Consider the following 26,880-nt stretch of genomic DNA (forward strand, 5'->3'; position numbering starts at 1 on the left):
TGTTTGAGAATCATAATCTCCCAAATATAAACCATCAATGTAGTGGCATTATTTATTAAAAAAAAATGTGACACAAAGATCAACTTTAAGAAGTTGGAACCATACAAGAACTGTGAAATAATTTTCCTTCTAACAAAGATTTGATGAACACTGATATCAGGTACTATGTCTAGCCTACACTGTATATATATTATAAGTCAATTCTAGGAAACTGAAGAGAGTACAAAATTAAGCAAGAAAGATAAAAAAGTTGAATAAGGGATGGGGAAGTTAAAAAAAGATGATTAGAGAAAGAAGAGATAAATTGTGAAGTCCTAAAATAATTTGAAGGATTATTAGACTGCAGTGATTTCATCATTCTTTTGCTCATCACCTGTAAAATATAAAATTTACTTAAATGTATAAACAGTTTAAAACCTGGAAGAAAAATACTCTGCTTAAATAACAATAATGGTACCAAGTTACTGTGATAGTCAGTTTCATGAGTCAACCTGATGAAGCCATAGATGCCATTTATTCAATCAAACACTAATCTAGATGCTGTGAAATATTTTGTAACTAATTATAAGTCAATAATCAGTTTACTTTGAGTAAAAGAAAGTAGATAGACAATCTAGGTGGTCCTGTCTTAATCCGTTGAGCAGCCTTTAAGACCAGCCTTGAAGCGCCTAAGGAAGAATAAATTTCACCTGTGAACTATAGCCTCTGCTCCAATCCAGAGTTCAGCCTGTCCTTGATGGCTGCCCTTTGGTTTTGAACTTGCCTAGCCTGCCCACAGTCATGCATGCCAATGCCTAGCAATTAATCTCTTAAAACATATCCTACTGTTTTGGTTTCTCTGAAGAAATTTGGACTGATACAAATACTTAGTCTGAAGTTTATATACTAGCAATATAGAATAAATGATCTCACAGGTCCTTAATAATTCTATTATTCTCTACCTGAATTTCAAATCTATTATTTAAAATAATTATATTCTTAATTTCACTAGCAATCATTCTGGATATTCAGTACCAAATAAAAAGGAATGCACTACCATTTCTAATCTTCACTCTATTTCCAAGCACTGCTGAGCTTTCAAGCTCAAAAGACTAATATCAAATTTGTTACCATAAGGATTTTTACTCTTTATAGGCTTTTTTCTTCTGAATGGATATTCTTTGACTTTTAAAAAATAATCCAAGCTCTCAAATTCTAATAAAATGTCTACTGTTCTTGAGATTAAACACTTCATCCTTCTGAATTAGCAGAAAATAATATCATCTTGAATTGGTTTTGAATGATCTACAAGAAACACTGAAAGCCTGACTTTTGAATTAACATAACATGTGAAAACATAATTAAAACAGACCACATGTCACATGTAACTTCACATAAGGGATAACAAAGTGGGGTGGGGGTGGGAACTACCAATGCCAAGATATCTGCATAACAAGAATAGAATAAAGGGGAAAAAGTAGAACTAGAAATCGAAATTCTTTAAAAAGTCACAAATCGAAATCACATAGTATTACATCTTGAAAGATACATGTTATTCACTAAGGAGATTGCTGAGTAGAAACTTTTCAAAGTTTTCAAACTACAAATGAAATGACTGAGATGCCTTGGAACAAACAGTTTTTACATAAACAATTACTCTAATTCAGCTATTTACTCCTTATGCACACTTTTTAGAGTCTGAACACTGTCAATGAAAACAAGATAATCAAATTCCTTAGCCTTTTGACAATCACTGGTATTTTCATTCCAGAGTGCCCAACTTAAAATATATGAATTTTATATCCACCCATGACCTATGTAAGTCCACAGAACAGGGCTGCTGACATGTAAAAGGAGGAAAAACAGAGAAAACAGCGATATGGTGGTCAAGGTAAGGGGACTAACCAGACTGTTGCGCTGGTTTCACAGAATAATGACCAGGTACAAGAGACGACACTGTGGAAGGGGGTGAGTTCCAATCTCACAATGATAATCAAGAAGGAAGTTCATATGCGAGGTTAGCAAGTATATTCCCCCAAAGGAATTCCACTGTAGGCAGTTCCCAATTCAGTGTTTACAGGGACCCAGTAGAAAGAGAAAGGAAAAGAAGGGGCTCACGAAATATTTCAGACTATTCAGTTAATTATTCCAAGAAAAGGAGGCCTCGGAAAAATTGGTCAGAGTTAAGACTCCAATTACATGACTTAAAGCTTCCAGATACAGTGGGAAAAAACAAAGAGCACTTTGGGAAACAAGAATGAAGTTCTAAGAACTAAGTTTGGGAAGACAGGCCTCAGCCCAATTTGCAGGTGTAAGCAAAATTAAACATGGTCACCAGACATAGATAGTAAGAATCTACTACACTTCCGAGCTTTAGAGTTGTTTTGGAACTAACTCAGCCCTACATTTGGAAATTCTTTAGAATCTGTAACTATACTAGGTGGAGGGAGGGTGTTGAAGTATGAAGGATCGAAAATATCTATTAATTGCTAGTTAATATTAAAAAGTACCAAATGATCCCCATAATTTTTCAACATTTAATTAATGTCATTGAAGACATTTAACAAACAAAAAACTTAGCAATAACTTACTATTTTTTAAACAAATACTAGATAAAAGTTCTTTTCTGGGCTTGTGCCAAATGGCTAGAGCTATCTATATAGTCTATGGTAGCTATATTTACCACTGGTTAGTTCTTCATGGTTATTTTTAAGTAAATTAGTAAAAGCACGCTTCCCCCAGAATAAATCAGAAGAAAAAAATCAGATTTTAGCTTCCACTTACTCCATTAAGCAGAAGCTGTTATGCAGTGAGCAAATGGCTAACCCCTCTACAATGGCCCTGTCTCCTGATTAGTAAATACAGCTCGGCCTAGCTGCCATGTAGGTAGAAACAATAAGCAACCCATCTAAAGAGGAGAGCAGGGACTAGATCAGAATGCATTTTGCATATAATAGCCTGGTAAAGAGTTTGGGTTCTACCTGGTAGATCTGCAAATAAATGGGCAATTATACCAAAAAAAAAAAAAGAGGGAGAGAAGTGAGGGGGAAGAAAAGGGCATAGGCATACATATACTGATTTCTTTATAAATTTACTATATGCAGTATAATATTTATAACTTAATCAGCGTAACAAAGTAAAGAACACAAAATAGGGGGGGAACCCCACAAAAACAACTCACCATGCTTTCCCCTAGAAATATCCACGTACTGGCACAGTCTGGGATGGGTGATAGTCTTAAGGATTTGAAAGCGCCCTAAAATTTTGATGGAATTAGGTGTGAGAGGAAGCCCATTGCTTCCACAAACATCATGTGGCAGAGCTGAGGCAAAGAAGGTAAAGGCACCCATATCGGCATCCTTCAAGGGAAACATTTTTTGAATCCTAGTTCTTCTAAGATGACCTGGAAAGGAAAGAATTTTATGACAGATCGACAAGCCATTAAGCCAACATTTTCTTACCTTAAACATGATTAATAATATACAACTTGAAGGAAAATGCCAATTTGAACACTTTGCAGTAAAAATATCAAAGTTACAAAATTCTGACAAGGTACGGTGGCCCATGTCTACAATCCTAGTACTCTAGAAAGCCAAGGTGGAAGGATCACTTGAGACCAGGAGTCCAAGACCAGCATGGGCAAGACAGCAAGACTCTATCTCAAAAAAAAAAATTATAATACCAACTGAAAACCACACAAATATAAATTTTTAATGTAATTCTACACCAAATTCAATGATTTTTCAGTGGCATAAAAAAGAAGATAGAACATTCTGTTTTGAATGATTCCTGACAGTTTTAAGAGTGGAGGCTCAGGAGGGAGGAGGGTGGGGCCTTGGTGTGTGTTATACTTTCTGGGGGCAAGACATGATTGCAAGAGGGACTTTACCTAACAATTGCAATCAATGTAACCTGGCTTATTGTACCCTCAATGAATCCCCAACAATAAAGAAAAAAAAAATCGTTCCCAAAGGGGAAAAAAAAAAAAAAGAGTGGAGGCTTATTAAGTCACCATAGTGGGGGAGGGGGAGCTGGGGCTGGGGCTGGGGCAGGGAAGACAGGAATTTTGTTACTGCATCTTTATTATCATGCTCTGAACTTTACCTAAAGATTAAATGACCCCCACACTATCAAGAACCTTTCCTTCTCAGTGAGAGAAGTAAGAAACTCTAAATAATCAGGGATCTTGGTAATACTGTTTCCCCGAAAATAAGACCTACTTACAGGAAAGATAAGACATCCCCTGAAAATAAGACCTAGCGCATCTTTGGGAGCACACCTTAAAATAAGACACTGTCTTATTTTCAGGGAAACAGGGTAATAGCAAAAATTTAACTAGATAATAATAACAGAAGTGTCTATCAAATTACTAATCGATTTTCATTTTTGTGCCATGTGTTTCATTGGGACAAAACGTGTTTTATACACATGATTTGTTTTAATCCACTCAACAATACTGAGAGATGTTCAACAAAACTGAGAGATGTTATTGCCTTCTGTTGAGACACTTATTCCATGTGTACAGTGTGAGGGGTTCTATTTGCATTGACTCCAAAATAAATAGTAATCTCAGAGTTATGTAAAAGAGAAGCGTGGAGATTAATAAACTTGCCCCAGATCAATTTGAATTACATTAAGGCAGGTATAACCGAAAAGGTCTCCTGACAAAATCTCTCACTCAGGTATCTCAGTAAAAAAACATTCCACTGGCAAAGCACTTCATTTTTCCTTTCTCAGCTTTTATAATAAATATGCCTGAATTCCAATTCAATAGACCATTTATCTCATGTCAGTCCAGAACCTCATTAAAATCAATAAAAACAAATGCTTTAAGATGTATAAATATTTAACAAGGAAAGAGGCCAGGAGATGATAAAATATTTCAAGAAACTCTTACAAAGTAAAACACATATGAAAGAGTATCATTACAAAAAAAAAACAGAAAGAAGGAAGCTACAACCTATTAGTCAAGAGGTTTGCTTGGCTTCTTCAAGTTCAGAGACTTCAGACTTATACTAGGCAAGAACAATGAAGAAGAGCAAAGAGGGTTTGAAATCAGAAGGGTGATTTGAAGTGTTGAAGAATTAGAAGATTCAACTCCGTCACTCGCACCATAACGTGCGCAGTTATTTGCCAGCCAAGCAAAAGAAGACAAAGTTCTCTCCAAAAGAAATTGGACAAACCAAGAATTATAGTAGCTACTACAGACACTGATGAAAATAGCAAAAGTTTCAATGAATGTAAACCCAGGAGAGAAGCAACATAAAAGGACTACAAGGCAATCCTTTTAAATTAAACAGAAACTCAACAGGCTCCAAGAGGAATGTGCCCAAGCAAATGAATGGAATGGAAACTTCTATCTATTTTACACAAAGAAAGAGAGAACTTGATAAAGAAAGCACATGCACCTCTTCCCAAAAGAAAGCAAGAAGGCAATCATGAAAGTGAGGAGGGTTACCAACTATTAAAGTATATGGTTCAAAAAATAAAACACACTCAAGCGTGGCATGATTTTTGATATTGGAAGGGAAAAAAGAACCAATTTGATCTTGATATCACAAATAGTCTCCTTAGTATAGTACTGGAATCATGAAGTTAAAATACTGGGAAAAAATGTACTGCTTCTAATAGCATACTGCACGACTCTGCACAAAATAATGTAACAACTATAAAGCTGTAATACTGTAAATATTTTATTGGTTTTAGCACATAAACAAAGCAAAAATATTGTAGTCAAGAAATATAAATATTATAAATCTTAACAATGTACAAGTAAAAGACCAGCTTAAAAAAAGATGGAGTGGTTATACTTTCTGAGATGATGAAGGAAAAGGTAGTGACTATCTTTCTCATTATTCAACATATATACCTAAAATTAGAAAAGGTAATTACCTCTTGAGGACAGTACTGGGAGTAGGAAGGGTGAGGCAGCGAACCGCTACATTTTATTATTCAGTCTTACTGCACTATCCTGTTTGATTTTCAATTAGGTGTCTTTATCATTTAGACAACTAAAAATCAAATAACCGAAGGACGAATGAAATGCACTGATTCAAAAAGATATAACTCTAAGTAGTATAAAACATTTCACTAGCGTTCTATTTCAACTACCTCTTGGATGATTGCACCAAAAAAGGCTTAAAGACACAAAAATACACACACTTAACGTTTGCTTACACTTGGTGGATGAAGAAAGCTAGTGAAAAAACCCCACCGAGGTGAGAGATTAAATGAGGAAAACAACAATGTAAGCAGTTGGGTTTGAAATTCATTCATTCAATAAACATCCTGAAACCCCTATTTGAAGTCAGATGTTTACCTAGCTGCTGGGCCAAAAAAAGTGAACAAGACACATTCTTTGCTCTCAAAGAACTTGGAGTCAAATAACTCAAATGGGAGGGGAAAAGTCAAAAATAGGGTAAAAGATGCTGATTTTACCATGAATAAAACAGCTTTTACATTTCTTCAACGGGCAAATGATAACTAGTTCATTCATTTTATATACATCGTCTCTTAAAAAGTTATCTTTCTGTCCCCAATAGAAACAGGGACAGGTGCCTGGAAAAGCAGCCCCTGACAATTTTCAAGTAAATTCTTTCACTGCTTCGTTTTCTCCTACCGCTCAAGGCAGTGTTACAATTCAATCACTGACTAAACCTTGAAAACCAAAACCAAATCCAACCAAAAGTTCACATCTATGATAAGTAGTGGAGGGGCAGGCCCAGATTCATTAGATACAGTGATGCAGCGATTACTTTAAAGAGCAGCCCACAATTCCCAAAGAACTCAGGTGACGGTGTGATCCAGGGGGAAGGGCTGCAGCTAACGATGGAGACAGTATCCAGCAACCAGCAGCTCCACAGCTCGGCTGTTCGTCGCTGCAGACACGGAAGGCCAGTCGCAGCTCCTGATATTAGTCTACCTCCCACACGCCCCACCCACGACGACACAGATACCTGTCTGAGTCTGGGGACGCAGGCGGGCACAAGGACAAGGGGGATTGAGCTGCTACACAGGGGCCCAGCGCTGTCGCTGTGGCTGGTGTTGCTGCCACTGCTTACTACACCAGACCCTGCATTTCAGGTGCTTCTGCAAAAAGGCGGCTCCTGCTGGGAGCTCAGAGATTGCCCTTTGGCTGCCAGCTGAGTCCACCGAGGCTCCGTGTAGGCCCGCGGCCAGGAGCCCGAGCCTGGCTCTCTGCACGCCAAGCTCCCAGCTTTTTACCCACCACTCTGGACTCCAACTGGCCATTTCTTCTGACCTCACTGTCTCAACGACGCCGCACTAAGAAAAGACCCTGACTTTCGGTGTCCTGCCGCTTGCCCAAATTGACGACAAATTGGGACAGAAGAAGAGGTGTGGAGAGAGTTGTCGATATCGGGTGAGGGGATGGAAGACCAGGAGCACGGTGCGGTAGGTTAATGGGACTGCGCATAGGGCGGCGAAGACCATGGCGGGGTAAAAGTGCGGAGCACTCAGGCGTTTAGCGCAAACACCTCATTGGGGTCCTTCTTCGCCGCGGTGGTCAGAGGGAGCCTGTCCCTGCCTGCTCTCGGCCGGTCGGCCGCCGAACCCCAGTCTGTTTCATGTGAGTGACGTCTGGAGGGTCCGCAGTCAGTGCATTGCCATCCTAGGAGGCTTTCCCACTTGCCATGGGAAATAGGGAAGAGCTTGGGATCTTTTGAAGAAGCCAAGTTTGAGAAATGGAATGCAGGGCCAATAGAAAGGATGCTACTGGATAAAACAGATTCATAGGCATGTTTGCTGTTACATGAATGTGTGTCAGTGGACTTGAGTGTTGTGCAGGACAGGGGACATGACAGTTCCTTCATTCGGCAAATGTTTTTTAAAGGCTGCTATAGTCCAGGCATCGTTTTTGGCATTGGCGAAAGGGGGGAAATGAGTAGCTCACATTTTTTTGAGGAAGACCCATACTGTGCAAAGTAAATACAAACATACCATATTTTACATCGTGATGAGTGCTGAAGAGAAAAATTAGAAAGCTGGGAAGAAATTTTTGTGTGGCAAGGGAAGGTCTTCACTGAAAAGATGACTTTCCAGTAAACAGCACATATCTTGGAGAAGTGCAGTCAGGTGGAGGGACCAGTCATTGCAAAGGCCATGAAGCAGAAAGTTGGGGAAACAGCAAGCCTGTGGGTCACAGTGAAGTGGAAGGTTTAACCCTTCACTGGAGACAAAAGTAGGGACACCATGAACAGGTCATGAAGGACCTTTAGGGCCTCTAACTTTAGGAAGCCATTACAGGGTTTTGAAGAGTAGAGTGATGCGATCTGACTTCCTTTTAATAGAGTCACTCTGGCTGAGGAGGACAGGGTGGAAGACCAGTTAGGTGGCTCTTCTAGTAAGTAATCCAGAGCAAAGTGGTGGCTTGACTATGGGTGGTAAGAAATGACCAGATGTATTTTTGTGCACTTTATTTAGTTATGTAAGAGAATTATGGATGACAGGTTAATTTTCTTTAATTAGGATTTGGGAGCCACGTTAAAATGAATTTTAGTGGGAGAGAGTTAAAGTCATAGCTTTGCCATTTGATTCTTGAGTGGATTTAGACAAGCCATATAATTTTTCTAAGGCTATCTATAAAATGGAAATAATATCTTACAATGTTGCAAAGATTAAATGGCAAGGTATGGAATGGGCCTACTTCATTAAAGGAGTAGCTGTTGTTATTAGTTATGTCTTTGCATAGGAATGGGAGAAAGAATGGGAATGAGTTATCAGTGGGTAGAAAAGGTTTATTAAATATTTGAAGAAAATCTGAACCAGCTGAAATACAGCCCTGTTGTGAAGTAAGCTCTTGAAGGCCCAGACATACTCTTTTAGATTTTGTGCACACTTTACTAGAGGGAGAATTTTTGTGTTAATGACTACAGTATCTGGAAATAAATGGACTGTCTTCTCATAGCTATCTACTCTAGTCCCCTCCTAGGCATCCTTTAAACCCTGTAGGACCCTCTGTGTCCTCATCAGTAAAGGAAAAGAAGGTTCTCTGGTAAGGGAAACAATCAAGAATAAATAATAATTTTCACACAAAAAAGTGGTTTTAGATCTTCCTTTTATTGGTTTGAACAAACGTTGATAAAAAAACAAAACTGGAATTACAGCTGTTTGCTGCTATTACATATTTTCAGTGTCTCTAAGATGCCTTGTTCTCAATATATTTAATTTTATTATTTACCTTTCTCTAAATTCTGATGATTTTTGACACACGTTTTAAATCCTAGGAGGAATTTTAATCTAGTTCTGAAAGGTGCCGCATTGCTTACCACTGTAATAAAGATGTTTCAGTATTAGGTAACTGGTAATTTGGATGTGAAAGAAATGAGGGAGAGAAGTTGGAAGGAAGAATAGAGATGAAGGGAGGAGAAGAAAGAAAAAGCAATTAAAATTACTGTAGTTCATCAATTCTGATATACAATTTTTTTTAATATTTACATCTCCTTCATCGGGGTGTTTTTTAAAATTGTTGACATCTTAACATCAATATAGAACAACTGACAGTTGAGATGTACTTATATTGCATACTCTTATGCATAGTTGGTCATAACTGTTAATATTGTCAATAGTTCAGTTGAATTATGTGCAGTGTTGGTATATAGCAGTTGAGTTTAATTTCCATATTAAGTATCTTTCAGAAGATTATGATTTAGCATTAAAATGAAAAGTTAACTGTGTATTCGGAAATACAGGGAAACAAAAGAGATAGAATTAAAAATCCAGGGTTTAATATAAAAGAGATCTCTCACATATTATAGAATATAGCTAAGTAATAAGAAAGCATTGGGTCAGTTGAATCAACTGTGATCTTTTTCATAATGAACATAAAATAATAGAGCATCTAATGATTGAAGTTATTTTACAATTAATGGCTTTATTAATTGTAATAACAATTTACCTAATTGTTATTCTGAAATAGCGAAATTAGAGGGTTGAGAATTAGAGAGTCTGATTAACATTTTTGTGGAGTTCTATGCAATGAAGTAAAATGTAAAGTCTGTACTGAAAACTTCAATGTCAAAGCAATAGTTATTTGCTTTATTTGGTTCTTAACATTGAAAGCCTGGGGCAGGGGCTTTGGAATTTAAAAGAAATTGCAGGCAATTTACATGGGATGGGGACCAGTATTGGTGTAGCTGAGGTAAAAAAAAATGGTAAGAAAGATGAGAATCTCAAAATAATCTTTGTTTGTGTGTTATAGTGATGAAGGTGTACTTTAAATTCACTACATGTGCACAGCATCATGTGTTAGAGGCATCATACAATTAATGGAGTTTTAGGTTTGATAAAATACGACTTGGACTTTGAGAAAAACAAGATTAATGTGAAGAAACAGGATAATTTAGATAATACTTTTAAAAAGCATTTGTCATGAAAAGTATGTTCATTACTATTACTATTTTAAGTTAGACAAGGAAAAAAGGAGTCTTGATTCTTCGTGGTTCAGACACAATTAGCATATTTGGTATAATATTTTCTTTGCCTTTTTTCTCTCCATAAATCCTTTATATTTATAATTATTGTACATGTAATTAATTGTTGTATTATTTTAATCTTTATTTTATTTTTTAGCACAGAGACAAAAACCAGCGTTTCCCAAATTGTTTTAGAGAATAGATGTAGACAGATGCTCTTGGGTGGGATTCTGTCATTTAGTACATTGGAAAATGCTTCATAATTATATATTTCGAAGAAATTATAACTCAAGCAATAAAAGATCTAGCTCCAGTACCGAACAGACCTGAGTTTCAGTCCTTATTTATTAACTAGCTGCATGGCCTGGGGCAAATTAATTTTAATTCAAACTTTCTTCTCTATATAATGGAGATAATTGCAGTGTTCATAGATGATCCGTGTAAAGCATTTAGCCAGTCATAGCAGGTGCTCTACAAATATGTTTTTATTATCATCTGTGAGAAATGCTGTGCATATTAGCATATTAAAAGCTCTCCAGAGGCCAAGGAGACTTTTAAATCTTGATATTTAACTTTTACTCAATGTAAAACTAAAAAATCACAGTGGAGTGATTACCATGCGAGAATGAAATGAGCGGTGAGTTGAACAGTAAAGTTGAACAGCTTTGCCTAGAGTGGTACTGCTGTTTGGCCTAAACATGGCTTCATTGTGAAAAATTTCTTCAATTCATTGTGTTTCCCCCATCTGACAGCTTAGTGCAAAGAACGTATAGATTGTTGTTCTTTATTATAATCCAGCACACAGGACAAAATCAGAGGCTTTAAGCAAAGTTGGTGTCAACTTACTTTGCTTAAAGGCATTCACATTCAGGTGTTTGAAACACTGTTTACCCTGGGACAAAAGCACCCCTGAGTTGAATGGTGATATTATTAGAAAACAACATGAACTTCTGCATCCAGCCTGTACTTTTGAAAAATTTAAATAACAGTTAATCAACAAGTACTAGAAAATCTGTTTTCAGAGCTTCTAATGCCAAAGAGCTTCTAAATGGCTTTTAGCATTTGAGTTTTATTAGCCCATAGATGTGACTAGAGGCTAATCCAATATATTTTTATATCTCACAAGACAAGATATATATATATATATATTTTTTTTTTTGTAGAGACAGAGTCTCACTTTATGGCCCTCGGTAGAGTGCCGTGGCATCACACAGCTCACAGCAACCTCCAACTCCTAGGCTTAGGCGATTCTCTTGCCTCAGCCTCCCGAGTAGCTGGGACTACAGGCGCCCGCCACAACGCCGGCTATTTTTTGGTTGCAGTTTGGCCGGGACTGGGTTTGAACCGCCACCCTAGGCATATGGGGCTGGCGCCCTGCTCACTGAGCCACAGGCGCCGCCCAAGACAAGATATTTTTAATGTTGGCATTATGAATAATATTTCAGATAATATATCACTATAGAACATGCACATGTGTCATCAATGATGACTTGTAGAAACTGTTGGAAACTATTAACTATTGCATACTAGTTAATGAAGACTTTGTTCATAAGTAGTAAGAATGCAGAGCATTTTCTCAAGCTTTAAATTCATAAGCTCTTTAAAGTTTGTGGTTTGGTGAATTTTTTAATATACTATTTTAGAACGGTTTTGATTCCCACAAAAATTGAAGAGAAAACATTCAGTGATTTTTTTTTTTTATGCTTTTTTTCCACCTTAAACCACAACAATTTACATCATTTTCGTAAAACAATTTTTGCATTCTTGGTCAGTCCATGTGCATTTGGCAAAATTATGTATATCAGTAGTCCTGTATGGTTTTGTCTTCTGAGCTAGAGCTGACGACTCTCATACTAGCCCTTAGAAGACCTTCACAAAACATTCAGATTGAAATCTGCTTTATTACATTTGGTTCTGTTGAGTGTTCCTTTTTTACATCATTTGTTTAAATAATCTCAAGACTTTTAACATTAGAATTTCCATAGTTAGGATGGCAAGAACTGTTTGTAAAGAAAAGTGTGCCCAGGAATTTCAATTAGCTGTTGTCTTACTGTATTCTTGCAGACAAGCCCTTAGATGTTTTACTCATCGTTATAAACACAAAATTCAGAATTAATGTTAACATATTAATATCTGTCACTCCTATGTACTAGATATTAACCTGTGCCTTTGCCAAATTATCTGTGTACATTTTAAATATCAATTTCTATAAATTATAGTTCTAGTAATTGTTATGTCCTTAACACTACAGAAAATGTAAAAATCTTATCTAGGGACCTGAAAGCATTATGACATTAAGTAACCCGTTATACCGTGAGCTTCCTGACCGTGAAAATTGCATGTAATACCGTTTTGAGTTCCCCAAATTTTGCTCAGTGTCTGACATGTAATAAGTTAGCTACCATTTATCTGCCATGTGCCAAAAATCTTCTTAAGCATTATGCATAGTATCTCATTTTGCCCTCATCAATTCTATGAGATAAATAAAATTATCCCCATTTTATAAATGAGCAAACTAAGGCTAGAGAGAGTAACTCGTTCAAGGTCACACAGCTGTTAAGCCACAGAGGGGCAGAAGGTAGAATTTGATCCAAGGTCTGTGTGATTTCTAAATCCACATTATTTTTGTCACTCTTGGTTGAATGTGTCTATATGTAAGGGGAGGGAGTGTTAATAGTGGCATTATTATAATGATTAATATCTGTGAAGTGCTTAGCAAGGACCTGACATACACTAAAAACAAATACTAGGTTTTATTATTAATATCTATCAAGAAATTCAGGATGACTTCTACTATCACCTGCAATTATTTTTTGTATGAATGGTTGAGTGGGGTCACTGTCATCCTGTTCTCAATTTTCTTTAAGACTTCGTGGCCTACATGTGATGTGATTTCCCACTAACATTTCTCTTTGTTACTAACGTGTTTTTTCTTTCTTTTTTTTCTCATTTCTCATGTTCCTTTTAGCTAATTATTTGGTTAAAAATAAATTCATTTTTACTTCTAGTATACATTACATACATTTCTCAGTCCTGGTTTTTATTTACCTATTTGTGATTTAAAACTGGTCTTTAAGCATGTATTATAAAGTTATAAACAAATATAAGTTATACTTATTTTGTAATATACTTATGTATTATAATTAAATAATTATATAAAAACAATAGCGTACTATTATCCTACCATATTTAAAGCATACGAGTTGTCTAAAACTTGATTTTACTGTGTTTTATGTGTTTTGTATGCTTGAGTGAGAGGCAGGTAGATAAATTTGACTTTTTAATAATCCTTTTAACTTCTTTAATCTCCTTTTGTATGCAGGTGAGATATGTTTTTATTGTAAATGTTTTAAGTTTTAAAAATTTTCATATAGATTACTGATAAAAAATGTTGTTCAAACGAAATTAAGTGACTAGTTAAGCCATTTCCTGTCAAACTGGAATTATGACCTACTATTAACTAGGTGTAACCCTTTTTGTCATTTCAGTTTATGAAGTAGTACTGATTTGGGTTTTAGAAAAACTAGTCTAGCAAGTCTTTTCACTTTATACTATCTAGTCTTTTAACACTCTTAGATAACAATGACTAAGGATTATTGTGACTTTCTCCTGTTCTACCAGTTTCATGCAAAGTTCTATTACTTCTCTTTATCACGTTTGTTACCTCGTAGTAGTTGTATTCAGCTCATTTGTGTTTCTGTATTTTGAAACATGATGGTCTATCTTCTTAAACTCATATGCCTGTGCTTCGATATGTATTACAAAAGTCATATTTCATCTAACTCAGTTTTGTGACTGTACTTTGCAGGTACTTAATATTTTTATCAACTCAGTAAAATTTTATCTTTTTTAATTAGGCTAGGAATTATGATCTCTATTTTGCAAATTACTGTTTGAGGATTTGACAACCTGTTTCTGTGAGAGCCAAGGCATAAGTTTCATGTTTTGCTTTTTCAGCTACTTGGCTGCTCTTTATTTTGGGAGGTGACTAGACTTTTTGGCTCATTTATAAGAATTATTCTGTCCTAAATCTGTTTGTTTCTTATCATTTAAAGTACTAATTTACTAATTCTTTTTTTAATTTTGAAATATGAATAAAATGGTTCATCAGCTATACCTTTTAAACCATATTTTTCTAAAGTGTACCACTAAATTTCACATTCATCTTAGTATTATTCATCAAATGTTTCTTTGCTGGAGAAAAGTCATAGATTCTGCCTAATCAAATATTACTATACTGATAAAACATTATATGTATATTATATTAACAAATGATAGGTGAAATACAGCTGTCATTTTATTTATGATAGATGTATGTCACCTATATATTTGATTACTGACTTATGTTAGACTACAGTAGATAGACCCTAAGCTAAAAGAATGCTGTAATTCAAGATACTAAAATTCAGAAGAATATAGTTTTTCTACTTTAGCTTTCTTAATATAACCATTTCCATATTTTTTTCTAAAAGTCTGCTTTTTAAAACATTTTAGAAATAACAAAAGTTTTCTGTATTCATTTTGGTAAAAATGGCAAAATTTAAGAGGTTATTTCTTTATTTTGAATTTTTGTACCTCTTTTGTCCATTTTTCTAAACTGTTAATATAGTCTATGTAGAAAGTGAGCGATTTACTATGGCTTTTCCAGATTAGCTCTGCCATTTGTATTTTCATCATTTACTACCCTGTTTCCCTAAGGTGTGCTCCCAAAGATGCGTTAGGTCTTATTTTCAGGGGACTTCTTATCTTTCCTGTAAGTAGGTCTTATTTTCGGAGGATGTCTTATTTTCGAGGAGACAGGGTAGTTACTCTGCATTTTTTTGTTTGTTTTGTTTTGTTTCGCTTTTGTAGTGTATCTATTTCATGTATTGTCAACTTTAGGGTAAAGTATTTGAGAATTGATCTTCTAATAAAAAAGCAAACATTTTTGTTCTTTATATAGTATGGATATTGTATAGTAATTTGAAATTTAAAACAATCTTATATTACTTGTCCATAAACCAGTTTTTTAATAAAAAAAAAAATCACCTTTTATTGGGTGCTGCTTCATTTAAAATCTTAGTTATTTTAGCAATACTGTCTCATTGTTAAACTTTAAATTATAAATTCATATTAAATTAGGTAAAAAGAGCAATTCCTAGTTTTATTAATGATTAACACTCTTTTGTTGTTGTGATTATTTATCTTAATATGTGACAGTGTAAACTTTAACATGTTGAATTAAACTCAAGAATGTTTGCTTATATGCATTTTTCCATATCTTGATAGGATGTTTTTTTAATTTCTATGAATTTGTTACAAAAATAAAATTCTGATTTTTTTTAATAAAAGACACAATGTGTATAATGACATTATTTCTGTGTAGTCATGGTTAATAGACATTTTCCTAATTTTTTTATCATTTTTATTTATCTTTTCTTAATTCCGATATTCATCCTGAAAATTGTACATAATTGAATAAACAGCAGAAATATCCCTTTTACAGAAATACCATATAAGGAAGGAAGTCAGCAACTCACTTTAATTTGGAACACAAGTGGAATAGTCATTAACATAGTTTAGTTTATTGTTATTCTTTTTCTTTGGCGTATCTGTCTTCTACCTTAATATTCTATAGTATTTTAAAATTTTCTTTAAATGTTCCCTGCCTCAAATCTGGTTCTTACCATGTGTTCTGCATTTAGGAACAAAGCAGATTTTTTCTTCAGACGGATTTAGGAATTAGTCTACATAACATTTCTGCCATTTGCTTGGTTTTTTGCTCTTCTTAGGAATAGTGTTTTTCTAACATATTGATCTATTACAGTTGAAAATGTTTTTCCCTTCACACTGCTTTTTCCTATGCAGTAAGTTTATTCTTCCAGGTGTAATTTATTATTTTATTTTTTCATTTAGGATTTTCTCTCGTTTCTTGGCAAAAATGGCAAATAATGATGCTGTTTTAAAGAGACTGGAGCAGAAGGGTGCAGAGGCGGATCAAATCATTGAATATCTTAAGCAGCAAGTTGCTCTTCTTAAGGAGAAAGCAAGTAAGAACATTTAAAATTTTCTAAGGAGATACTTAAATTGGATTTGTATATTGAGAGCAAACAATATGCTTACCATATAAGTTATTACTTACTCATCTTGATGATAGCTTTCAGATTCCTTTAAACTTTGAGTGTAATAATATTGTAGGATAAAATGAATTAGCATTGATTATGTTGAATAGATGATATGTAGAGAAAACTGTGTTATTTCAAGATAGCGAAAGGAAGATTATAATGTTCTAAATAAGTTGGTGTAGCATTAGAGGATAGAAATGAGGAAATTTAGGTGAAATCAAACATGAAGTCAAATATTTTCTCTAATCTTACATGCAGAAGAATGTATTCTTTCATATTACTCTCTACGATGACATTTACATGGAAATAATTTAAGTTTTGCTTAATAGTTGCTATTATATGTATAAAAATATCAAACCTGAATTTCTACTTTCAGGACTTAGTTTGGTTTTGGGTTTGTTTAAATATATTTTAGTTCTCAATAGCCAATGTTAATGTCATAATAGAAATTTCAAAATTTTTTTTATTGCTAATAAAAATAAATACTTTCTCTCCTATGTAAAACTGCAAGTGGCTTACAGAATCCTACGTTTAGTCTCAAAAAAATTCCGTAATTTAAATAATAATTTTATTTATCTATTTTTTTGTAATATTTCCCAGGATTTCTGTTATTTTTCTTAATTTTTTTTTTTTTTTTAATTTGGGTTTGAGCAATCCTCTTACCTTAGTCTCCCAAGTAGCTGGGACTCCAGGAACCCAACACAATGCCTGGCTAGTTTTTCTACTTGTACTAGAGACAGGGTCTTGTTCTTGCTCAGGTTGGTCTCCAACTGCTGAGCTTAAGCTGTCCACCCGGCTCAGCCTCCCAGAGTGGTAGGATTACAGGTGTGAGCCACTGCATCTGGCCTATTTTTCTTAAAGTCTTAATATTTCTATTAATAAGAGAATGAAGTTGGATATGATCATTGCTTGTGTGATGTAATATATTTTGTAAACCTACTTTTTCTGAGTGGCCATTTCCTAGCATCTTAGCTAGCATTTCAAATTTGCTGCATAAAATAAAATAAAAGAACCATTCTGTTTTTTCTTCACCTTTATATTATATTATTGTTCTTTTGCAACCTATCCTGGTGGTTCTCGTTACAATAAATATTTACAAATTCTGTCTTAGTATTCTGTAAGAAAATATTTTTTAGATAGGATGACCTACCCATGTACCCAAGTATTAACTCTCTGTATAATACTATCTCTATAGAAGAGAATTTAGAAGAAAGTAATTCATAAATAGTTTTAATAATAACATATATTTTAAGAAGTATGGTTGTGTGTATCTGTAGACCCAGGTACTCAGGGAGATAACTTGAGGAGTTTGAGGTTTCCTTGAGCTATATTGAGGCTACTACACTCCAGCTTGGGTGATACAGACCCTATCTCAGAACATATGTCTATACTTCAACTAGAACTATACTACCAGATGTAGTATGAAAGTATAACTAATCAGATACCAGAAGCAGCTTTTAGCGATATATCTGATTTACTCAAAATGATGAATGGTTTCTTAGGTAGAACTCTGAATAAAGCAAGGTACATTCTACTTTTGATTTACATTTGATTCCTGGCAAATTTAGGGTATAATAGCAATGCTGAAAAAAACTTTATGTGTAGACAATAGTTAGAATCTAGACTCAAATATTATTGACAGGGTTTTCATGTATGTAGATAATACAATGAGCCACTGGAAATTTCTGCAGATAGTGAGACGTTGTGCATTTTGCAAACATATCCAGCTTGTTGCAGGGCATGTGGCATCCCTGACCCCAGCCCAGTGAAGGCCAATAGTGACTCCCAGTATTTGTGACAACCAAAAATAATCCCACAGATTTTCAAAATTTCACGTGGGAAGCAATACCAACCCCACTGAAAATGATTGCTTTCTGTTGTATTTTATGTGCTCTGTTGCTCACCTTCAACACGTACATATATTTTGAACAAATCTTAAGTTATCTCACTCATTGAATTTTTGGCCAGCTCAATTTTGAGATTTTAGGAATAAAATATTATCCAGCTTCTTTTAAATGGTAATGACTAAAAAGAGATAAGAGATAGTATTTCCTTGTGTGATGTCATTATTAGGTCTCAGACTTTTTTTTTTTTGACACAGAGTCTCACTGTGTCGCCCTGGGTATAGTGCTATGGCGTCACAGCTCACAGCAACCTCAAACTCTTGGGCTTAAGCAATTCTGTTGCCTTAGCCTCTCAAGTAGTTGGGACTACATGTACCCGCCACACACCCGGCTATTTTTTCATTGCAGTTGTCATTGTTGTTTCGCAGACTCGAGCCCGGTTCGAACCCACCAGCTCCAGTGCATGTGGCCGGTGCCCTAACCACTGCACTATGGGCACATAGCCAGGTCTCAGACTTTTTAAATATACAATTTAATATACATCATACTTATCTCTTTACATTTACCTTACTAACACTTTGTGCCAGTTTTCTTGAGTTATATATCATTGCCCTACATTGTAGTTACAAGGCTGAAAAAGTGATAATTTGATTTTAATTGCCTCCTTATAGCAGCTAGGAAAATGATGCATAAATAAAATTTTTTGTGTTTCACTATTATTTCATAGATTTTCTCTCTTTCATGTTTTAATAAATATTAAACTGGCATAAAGGAACTGGTCACGCATTTGGTTACTGGTGTTGTCCTCTCTCCTTTTATACTGGCTATTCTTTTTTCAAATAGTATTCATACAAAATCTCTGAAAAAACACGTATATTAACAGGATTTTCTTAATCATAGTTTTGCAGGCAACCTTGAGAGAAGAGAAGAAACTTCGAGTTGAAAATGCTAAGTTGAAGAAAGAAATTGAAGAACTGAAACAAGAGCTAATTCAGGCAGAAATTCAAAATGGGGGTAATTAAATATAGAAATGATGGGTTATTTTGATTTATGATAATAAGTGTGTCATTTATTGTTTATGAAGCCTTATGCTTTTCTCATCCTCACATTAGCTCTCCTGTGCATACTTCCTGCTTTACAGAAAAGAAAATGCCTGAGATCACACAAAAGTAGCAAAGCTAGGATTCAAAAACTCATTATTTTAATTTTTGTACTATACGCAACTTGATTTTCACTGTTCCCTGTTGACTACTTACTGAAAATTAGCCATAATGCTGTTTAATTCACATTTATTAATGTTTACTGTGTGTGGAACAGTGTGTACCATGTTCTTCACATGCATTAGTTTTTCCTTAAAAACACTTACACACAAATTTTTTTTATTATTGAAGCAATTGAATCTAGAACTATAAAATCATTTCCAAAAATCATATAATTTTGAAGCTACTCAAGTCAGCAAATAATTATCATTTCAACTATTATATTGTAAATAAAATTTAAAACTTTATTGAATTATTTTGAAAGTTGCTAAGTCAATTTACATTATTATAATACAATGATAATAGTAATCATAGTTAAAATTGCAGATACCACACAGAAAGGCATTTGATTGTATTGTAGAAAATTCTGTGTGAATTAAGGAGAACCTAGGATAGTAAAATCCTCTCATATTGTTTCCTTCTGACTGTTACTCTATCAGTGAGTTATTTTGAAAGTTGTAGCATGAATTCTGCAGTTAGCTAAATGAAAATAAGAGAAAAGTCAGTGATGTGTTAGAGCTATGAGCTAGAGAGAATAATCTACTAAGTTGGTGGTTTCAAATACTACTAGATTTGGAATACAGGTATAGAATTAAGTGGGTGTTAAAATATTGTCTACTTAAAACTGCTTTTCATTTCTCGCAGTGTTTGATGACTGTCCCTAAAAACATTTAAATTTTAAACTCATTTTATTAATGAAATGCTAAACCAGGACAGTAGGTTGAATTAAAGTGGTAAATTGAATTGTCTAATGGTGAATAAGAATTCACATTATTAAAAGAAGCAGTATTTCCCAGGGAACTTAAAAAATTCCTCAGAAAAGTGGTCTGGATATTGGCCAGAATCTAAGCCACATCAAAATCCTTCATGACATTTTATTTTTCTGTGTTCACTGGGATATGTGAATTGCTTTTAACATCTTAAAACATTGCTGTAGACTTGCTTCTTTAAAAAGTTGTTTGAAGTAGAATTATGGACAAGTAATACTGCCTCTCCATTCTAGAATAGAAATAACTAGTATTAAAATGTTTTCCTAGTTGGTTGTCAAATATGATAGAAAACCAGAGTGAAAAACTTGCCATCATGCCAGACCTTGAGAGTGTAGTCTCTGGAAAGAGACTGTCTGGGGATAAATTTTTATTCCTCTAAAATTTTTATTCCTCTATTCACTACCTGTGTGCTGGGCCAATTTCTTAACTTCTGGATGGCTCAGATTTATCATTTGTAAAATGGGGACATGAATAGAACATTTTTCCTAGGTTATACATGAAAATTGCATGAGTTAATTCATATAGTGCATTTTGAAAAATATTTGGGACATAGCCCATAATAAATATTAGCTATTATTTTTGTTATCTGCAATTTTATCAATTTAGTAATTAAATGAGAATCATGCCTTTGCTCTTTTATCTCAGGCTTTCTACAGCCTGCAAAAAATTCCATATTTTTCATCTTGTTGATTTTAATATAAATGACATTATTTCATTTTGTATATCAGTGAAGCAAATACAATTTCCATCTGGAACTCCACTGCAAGCTAATCCTGCGGTTTCTGAAAATATGATACAGTCTACACCAGTAACAACCATGTCTTCTGGTGCCAAAGAACATATGAAAGGAAGCGCAGGTGAAGAAAAGAAGGCGAAAGAGAAAACTGAAAAGAAGGGTATTTTGGATCTTTTATCTTATTTGGCTCTTAACTGGTTTATCAGATAATGCCAGCATATTTGGTGATGATAATAATGATGTTCCTCGGGCACAGTGACTCACACCTATAATATTAGCACTATGGGAAGCAGGTGGATTACTTGAGTTGAGGAGTTTGAGATCTGCCTGGGCAAAAGCAAAACCCCATCTTTACTAAAAATGGAAAAAAATAGCAGGGCATAGTGACACACCCTATAGTCCCAGCTACTCAGGAGGCTGAGGCAAGAGGATTGCCTAAGCCCCAGAGTATGAAGTTGCTATGAGCTATGACAGCAGGGCAAAGAGTGAGACTGTCTCAAAAAAAAAAAAAAAAATCATAAAGGAAGTTCAAACATTTAAGGCTAGAATGCATGTAAAATCAGGAAAAATGATACTGGAATATACAAACTGCTCCTAAAAGATATGCAAGTGTTGTCCAAGTCAACAGGGTAAAAGTATGGCATTTTAGGCAGAGGAACCAGCCCAAGTAAAGCCATAGAAAGTAGATATTAAGTGTAGGATCCCACAGGTAGTTTGGAATGACTGACTTTTGGTATATTTGGGGCATAGTTGCAAAGAAATCACAGGTAGGAAGTTAGCTTAGGACCGGTTGTGAAGACAGGAAAGATATTCTAGTCAAAGCATAATGTCTGAACTGAGGCAAGAAGGTGTTAAGATTTTAGGAACCCATAAGAACTGAAGTAGAACTAGGCATAGTGGCTCACAGCTGTAATCCCAGCTCTTTGAGAGGCCAAAGTGGAAGGATCACTTGAGCCCAGGAATTTGAGACTAGACTGAACAACATAGCAAGACCTTGTATGTGCAAAACATAAAAAGTATTCTTAGTGTGATGGCGTGCACCTGTAGTCCCAGCTACTTGGGAGGGTAAGAAGACAATTGCTTGGGCTCAGAGTTCCAGGCTGCAGTTAGCTATGATCACACAACTATTCTGCAACAGAAGGAGTTGCTGTCTCTCTCTCTCTCTTTTTTTTTTTTTTTTTGAGACAGAGTCTCACTTTGTCACCCCACGTAGAATGCCATGGCATCATAGCTCATAGCAACCTCACACTCTTGGGCTTAAGCGATTCTCTTGCCTCAGCCTCCCCAGTAGCTGGGACTACAAGCACCTGCCACAGCACTGGCTATTTTTACAGACAAGGGTCTTGCTTCAGGCTGGTCTTGAACTCTGAGCTCAGCTGATCCACCCTCCTCGGCCTCCCAGAGTGCTGAAATTACAGGCATGAGCCACTGCACCCAGCCTGAGATGGGCTCTCTTTTAAAGAACAAACTAATAAAAGCAACTGAAGTAGAAAGTAGAATCACCATTCCCTCAGGCAACCATAATTGAAAGCTCAAACAGTCAATCTTAATCTTCCTCAGTTTTCATGTCTAATTAACCAACTAGGCCTATAATTTCTTTCACCAAAACGTCTAGAATCTAGTTCTGCTCTTTAATTTCATTAGAAGCTACCTCAATTCAAGTTTCAAGGTAATTTATCTGAATTAATGTTAAAGCCTTACCCTTTCTAGTTTATCATTTACCATGCTGCCAACGTTCTTTTTTCTAATCACAAATCTGACTCCCTTTTTAACAAGTGTCCTTCGCTCCTCCTTAGACTTCATTTCCCCATATATATCTTAAAAAGTGCTTTTGTAATTCATTATGGATACCTTTCAATATACTTACTACTCAATTTTTTTTTAAAATATAAAAAGGCTGAGGGATTTGTGAACTAACAGCCAATTTAGCATCTAGCCCTTGTCAGTTCCTTATAGTAAACATTAGTAGCTTCTGTTAGAAGTAGGAGGGGCTGCACATCCTCTCCTATGCAGTGTCACCACTAGGTGGTATGAGTACAGTGGAAGCAATTCAAATTAATTCTTCTACTTCATAAAATGTATTAAGAAGTAGACACAAAGCCTACTATTACTAATTTGATGAGGTTCATGCTTTGTTCTCTAAGGAGGATGCACTGTTATTCTGTTGTCATTGTTAATCAGTCTTCTAGTTAGGGGAGGCAACAAGGCCCTCCTCTGGGGGAAGGGGGAGCCCAAGACCAAATAGAGCTCAAGATGTAGAACACTCTGTCCAGTGGAACTTTCTATGATGATGGAAATGTTCTATGTCAGCATTGTCCAAGATAGTAGCCGCATGAGGCTATTGAAGATTTCAAATGTGGTTAGTGTGACTAAACTGAATTTGTAATTTAGTGTCAATTATTTTAAACTTAAATGTAAGTAGCTGTATGTGACAATGCGGGCCATAGAGTGCTGTTCCATAGGTATTTGGCTGCTAGGATTGCCAGATTCCAATATTCTGCTCATACAGTACTGTAATGCCCATTTTGTCTAGATTACCATATATCTTGATTGAGCATCTATTGCTCATTTGTTAGTTAAACATTTCTAAAATCTTTTATGATAATTAACAAAAGTCTGGTATAGATTTAGTATTTGCAATCACCTCTGGAATGTGGATTCTAGGTAAAGGTATTTCAAATGCCTGGAAAGTAGATTAAAGTTAAAAATAAATATGGATATAGCTATATCATACTATTATACTATAGTATTTTAAAGTATATTTACATAGTTTGTCACACATAAATAACTTAAGATTTTTGTTATATTTTCTTCTGGTAGTTTTATATATGTTTTTCTATGTCATTTGGGTTTTTACCATTTAAAAAACCTTTACTAATTTGTTACATTGAAAATGGCTTTTTTTCCCCTAAAGCTTGCTAATGAGATTAAAAGTCGTCTAAAATATTTTAAACGAGCTCTATCTACTTTTGTGTAAACCCTGTGTAAATTTTGAATATCCTTTACACAGAATCATCCTTGCCTGCTGTATGCAGAAGCATTCTTCTCTGTGTTTCTTGGTTTCTTTGTGTGTAATAGGTAATGCGTACCTTATGTCTATGTTCCTTAGAAGAGATTTTGAGTCCTTTGACAGCATGGGCCACTCACTGTACTACTTCCTTTGCCTTAGCACCCAATAAATACTTGTTAAAAAAATTAAATAAATGTATAGTGGAGAAGGACTTCTTCCATGCCACATTAATTTGTCTCTGCCTTGCAGATTAGAAGATAAATAAGTTTTCATTTTTATTTATTTTTTTGGCAGAAAAGCTAATTATAAACTTAAGGAATATGAACCCTTAGTAGCTGAAGTAATTATATATTAGTAAGAGTTACATAATCAGCATATAAATGAAAGTGGAATTATTAAAAATTAATCGAAAGTAGGTTTTGTTGGTACATATCAATAGTCCCACAGGAGGCTGGTCCCCTTCTGTTAGGGGCAAACAAAATAATTGCTATGGATAAACCTATAGTCCTCCTAAATCTTCGGGGAAATCTAAAAATTGGAGAAATTCATTTTATATTCATTTGTGTGTATAGATAATGAGGGAAACATTTTATTAGTAAAATTTTGTTTTGCTGTAGTTCATTCTGCCATTTGGCTACTGGTTATAATGTTCTTTCCAAGTAAAGGGTTTTTCACTCTCCAAAGAGTCACACTAAAGGTTTTTGAAGGATTTTCTATGGCTGTGTGTCTACAAACGTTTTCTGTAACATGCCATATAGTAAATATGTTAGGCTCTTTGGGCAATGATATCTCTGTTACAGCTATTGAACTCTATCCTTGTGTGACAGTATCCATAGAGAAAATGTAAATGAGTGAATATGGTATTCCAAAAAATTTTACTTATAAAAACAGGCATCAGGCTGGTTTGCCAACCTTTGCATTGTGTCTTTTAACTACACATATAATAAGGAAATAGGTAAAATGGCGCTCAAGACATATGACTTGATAAATCTTTCCTTTGTTATTATTTATTTGAAGTTAGCAGATAAATATTCTTTTTTTTTAAGCTTGTCAGTATTGATGCCATGGGATTTTTATAGTGTACTTTTGCTTTCTTTCTGATGTTCACTCACTCATGAATGCTTTTTTAGGAGAGAAAAAGGAGAAAAAACAGCAGTCAGTAGCAGGAGGTGCCGACTCCAAGCCAATCGACGTTTCCCGTCTGGATCTTCGAATTGGTTGCATCGTAACTGCCAAAAAACATCCTGATGCAGATTCCTTGTATGTTGAAGAAATAGATGTTGGAGAAGTAGCCCCAAGAACAGTTGTCAGTGGCCTGGTGAATCATGTTCCTCTTGAACAGGTAATCTGTGCCACTAATATTACCACTGCATCACGTTGGTTCCCTCTCTCTTGATATCTTTCCTTTATAATTTCCTGTCAGGTGAACATAGGACATGAGCCAGTGCTGATTGGTTTAACCGATGAGTTTGAATATGGGGGATGCCGCAGAAAAAGTCCATAAAGACACCAAAAAGCTGCAAGAGATCTGTAAATTAAGATCACTTAATTCCAGAGGCTAGGAAGATGAAGGATGTTCTGAATATTTTTTCTAGTTTTTCTTTTACATTTTTTTCTGTTTTTCTAAAAAAACTATATGTATATTTTTAAATATCTAAGTAACAACAAAATACAAAACACCTAATTTTTAACAAAAAAGGAATACCATTAAAAATTATGAGTTCAATCTCTGATCCCTCAAGTGTGAAAATATTTCTTGAGTTTCGAAGAAATAAAACTTGTTCTCGTACTTTTGGATTGGTATTTCCTGAGTTCATATAATAGTAATTAAAAAAAAATTAAGAAATAATAAAATTCCATGATGAAACAATAATAAAAATAATGATTGTGATGGCTGTTTTTTTTTTTTTTTTTTTTTTATTGTTGGGGATTCATTGAGGGTACAATAAGCCAGGTTACACTGATTGCAATTGTTAGGTAAAGTCCCTCTTGCAATCATGTCTTGCCCCCATAAAGTGTGACACACACCAAGGCCCCACCCCTTCCCTCCTTCCCTCTTTCTGTTCCCCCCCCATAACCATAATTGTCATTAATTGTCCTCATATCAAAATTGAGTACATAGGATTCATGCTTCTCCATTCTTGTGATGCTTTACTAAGAATAATGTCTTCCACGTCCATCCAGGTTAATACGAAGGATGTAAAGTCTCCATTTTTTTTAATGGCTGAATAGTATTCTATGGTATACATATACCACAGCTTGTTAATCCATTCCTGGGTTGGTGGGCATTTAGGCTGTTTCCACATTTTGGCGATTGTAAATTGAGCTGCAATAAACAGTCTAGTACAAGTGTCCTTATGATAAAAGGATTTTTTTCCTTCTGGGTAGATGCCCAGTAATGGGATTGCAGGATCAAATGGGAGGTCTAGCTTGAGTGCTTTGAGGTTTCTCCATACTTCCTTCCAGAAAGGTTGTACTAGTTTGCAGTCCCACCAGCAGTGTAAAAGTGTTCCCTTCTCTCCACATCCACGCCAGCATCTGCAGTTCTGAGATTTTGTGATGTGGGCCATTCTCACTGGGGTTAGATGATATCTCAGGGTTGTTTTGATTTGCGTTTCTCTAATATATAGAGATGATGAACATTTTTTCATGTGTTTGTTAGCCATTCATCTGTCGTCTTTAGAGAAAGTTCTATTCATGTCTCTTGCCCATTGATATATGGGATTGTTGGCTTTTTTCTGTTGT

At 35.0% G+C, this 26,880-nt stretch overlaps 2 protein-coding genes across 2 annotated transcripts in view; one reads left to right on the forward strand and one right to left on the reverse strand.

Annotated features, from left to right (window-relative positions):
* Nucleotides 1-7,376, reverse strand: part of TBCK (TBC1 domain containing kinase) — a 209,752-nt gene extending 202,376 nt beyond the window's left edge. The window contains exons 1-2 of the mRNA XM_053561937.1: nucleotides 6,936-7,376; nucleotides 3,161-3,382 (exon numbers count right to left, since the gene is read on the reverse strand). Coding sequence (XP_053417912.1) covers nucleotides 3,161-3,353 — 193 coding nt within the window. The 5' untranslated portion in view covers nucleotides 3,354-3,382; nucleotides 6,936-7,376. The remainder of the gene's footprint in view (nucleotides 1-3,160; nucleotides 3,383-6,935) is intronic.
* A 70-nt stretch (nucleotides 7,377-7,446) lies between these two features.
* Nucleotides 7,447-26,880, forward strand: part of AIMP1 (aminoacyl tRNA synthetase complex interacting multifunctional protein 1) — a 28,439-nt gene continuing 9,005 nt past the window's right edge. The window contains exons 1-5 of the mRNA XM_053562176.1: nucleotides 7,447-7,567; nucleotides 16,308-16,441; nucleotides 19,261-19,374; nucleotides 21,118-21,285; nucleotides 25,266-25,477. Of these exons, the coding sequence (XP_053418151.1) occupies nucleotides 7,566-7,567; nucleotides 16,308-16,441; nucleotides 19,261-19,374; nucleotides 21,118-21,285; nucleotides 25,266-25,477 (630 nt within the window). The 5' untranslated portion in view covers nucleotides 7,447-7,565. The remainder of the gene's footprint in view (nucleotides 7,568-16,307; nucleotides 16,442-19,260; nucleotides 19,375-21,117; nucleotides 21,286-25,265; nucleotides 25,478-26,880) is intronic.

Source organism: Nycticebus coucang, chromosome 1, assembly GCF_027406575.1.
Source record: "Nycticebus coucang isolate mNycCou1 chromosome 1, mNycCou1.pri, whole genome shotgun sequence".
NCBI lineage: Eukaryota > Metazoa > Chordata > Mammalia > Primates > Lorisidae > Nycticebus > Nycticebus coucang.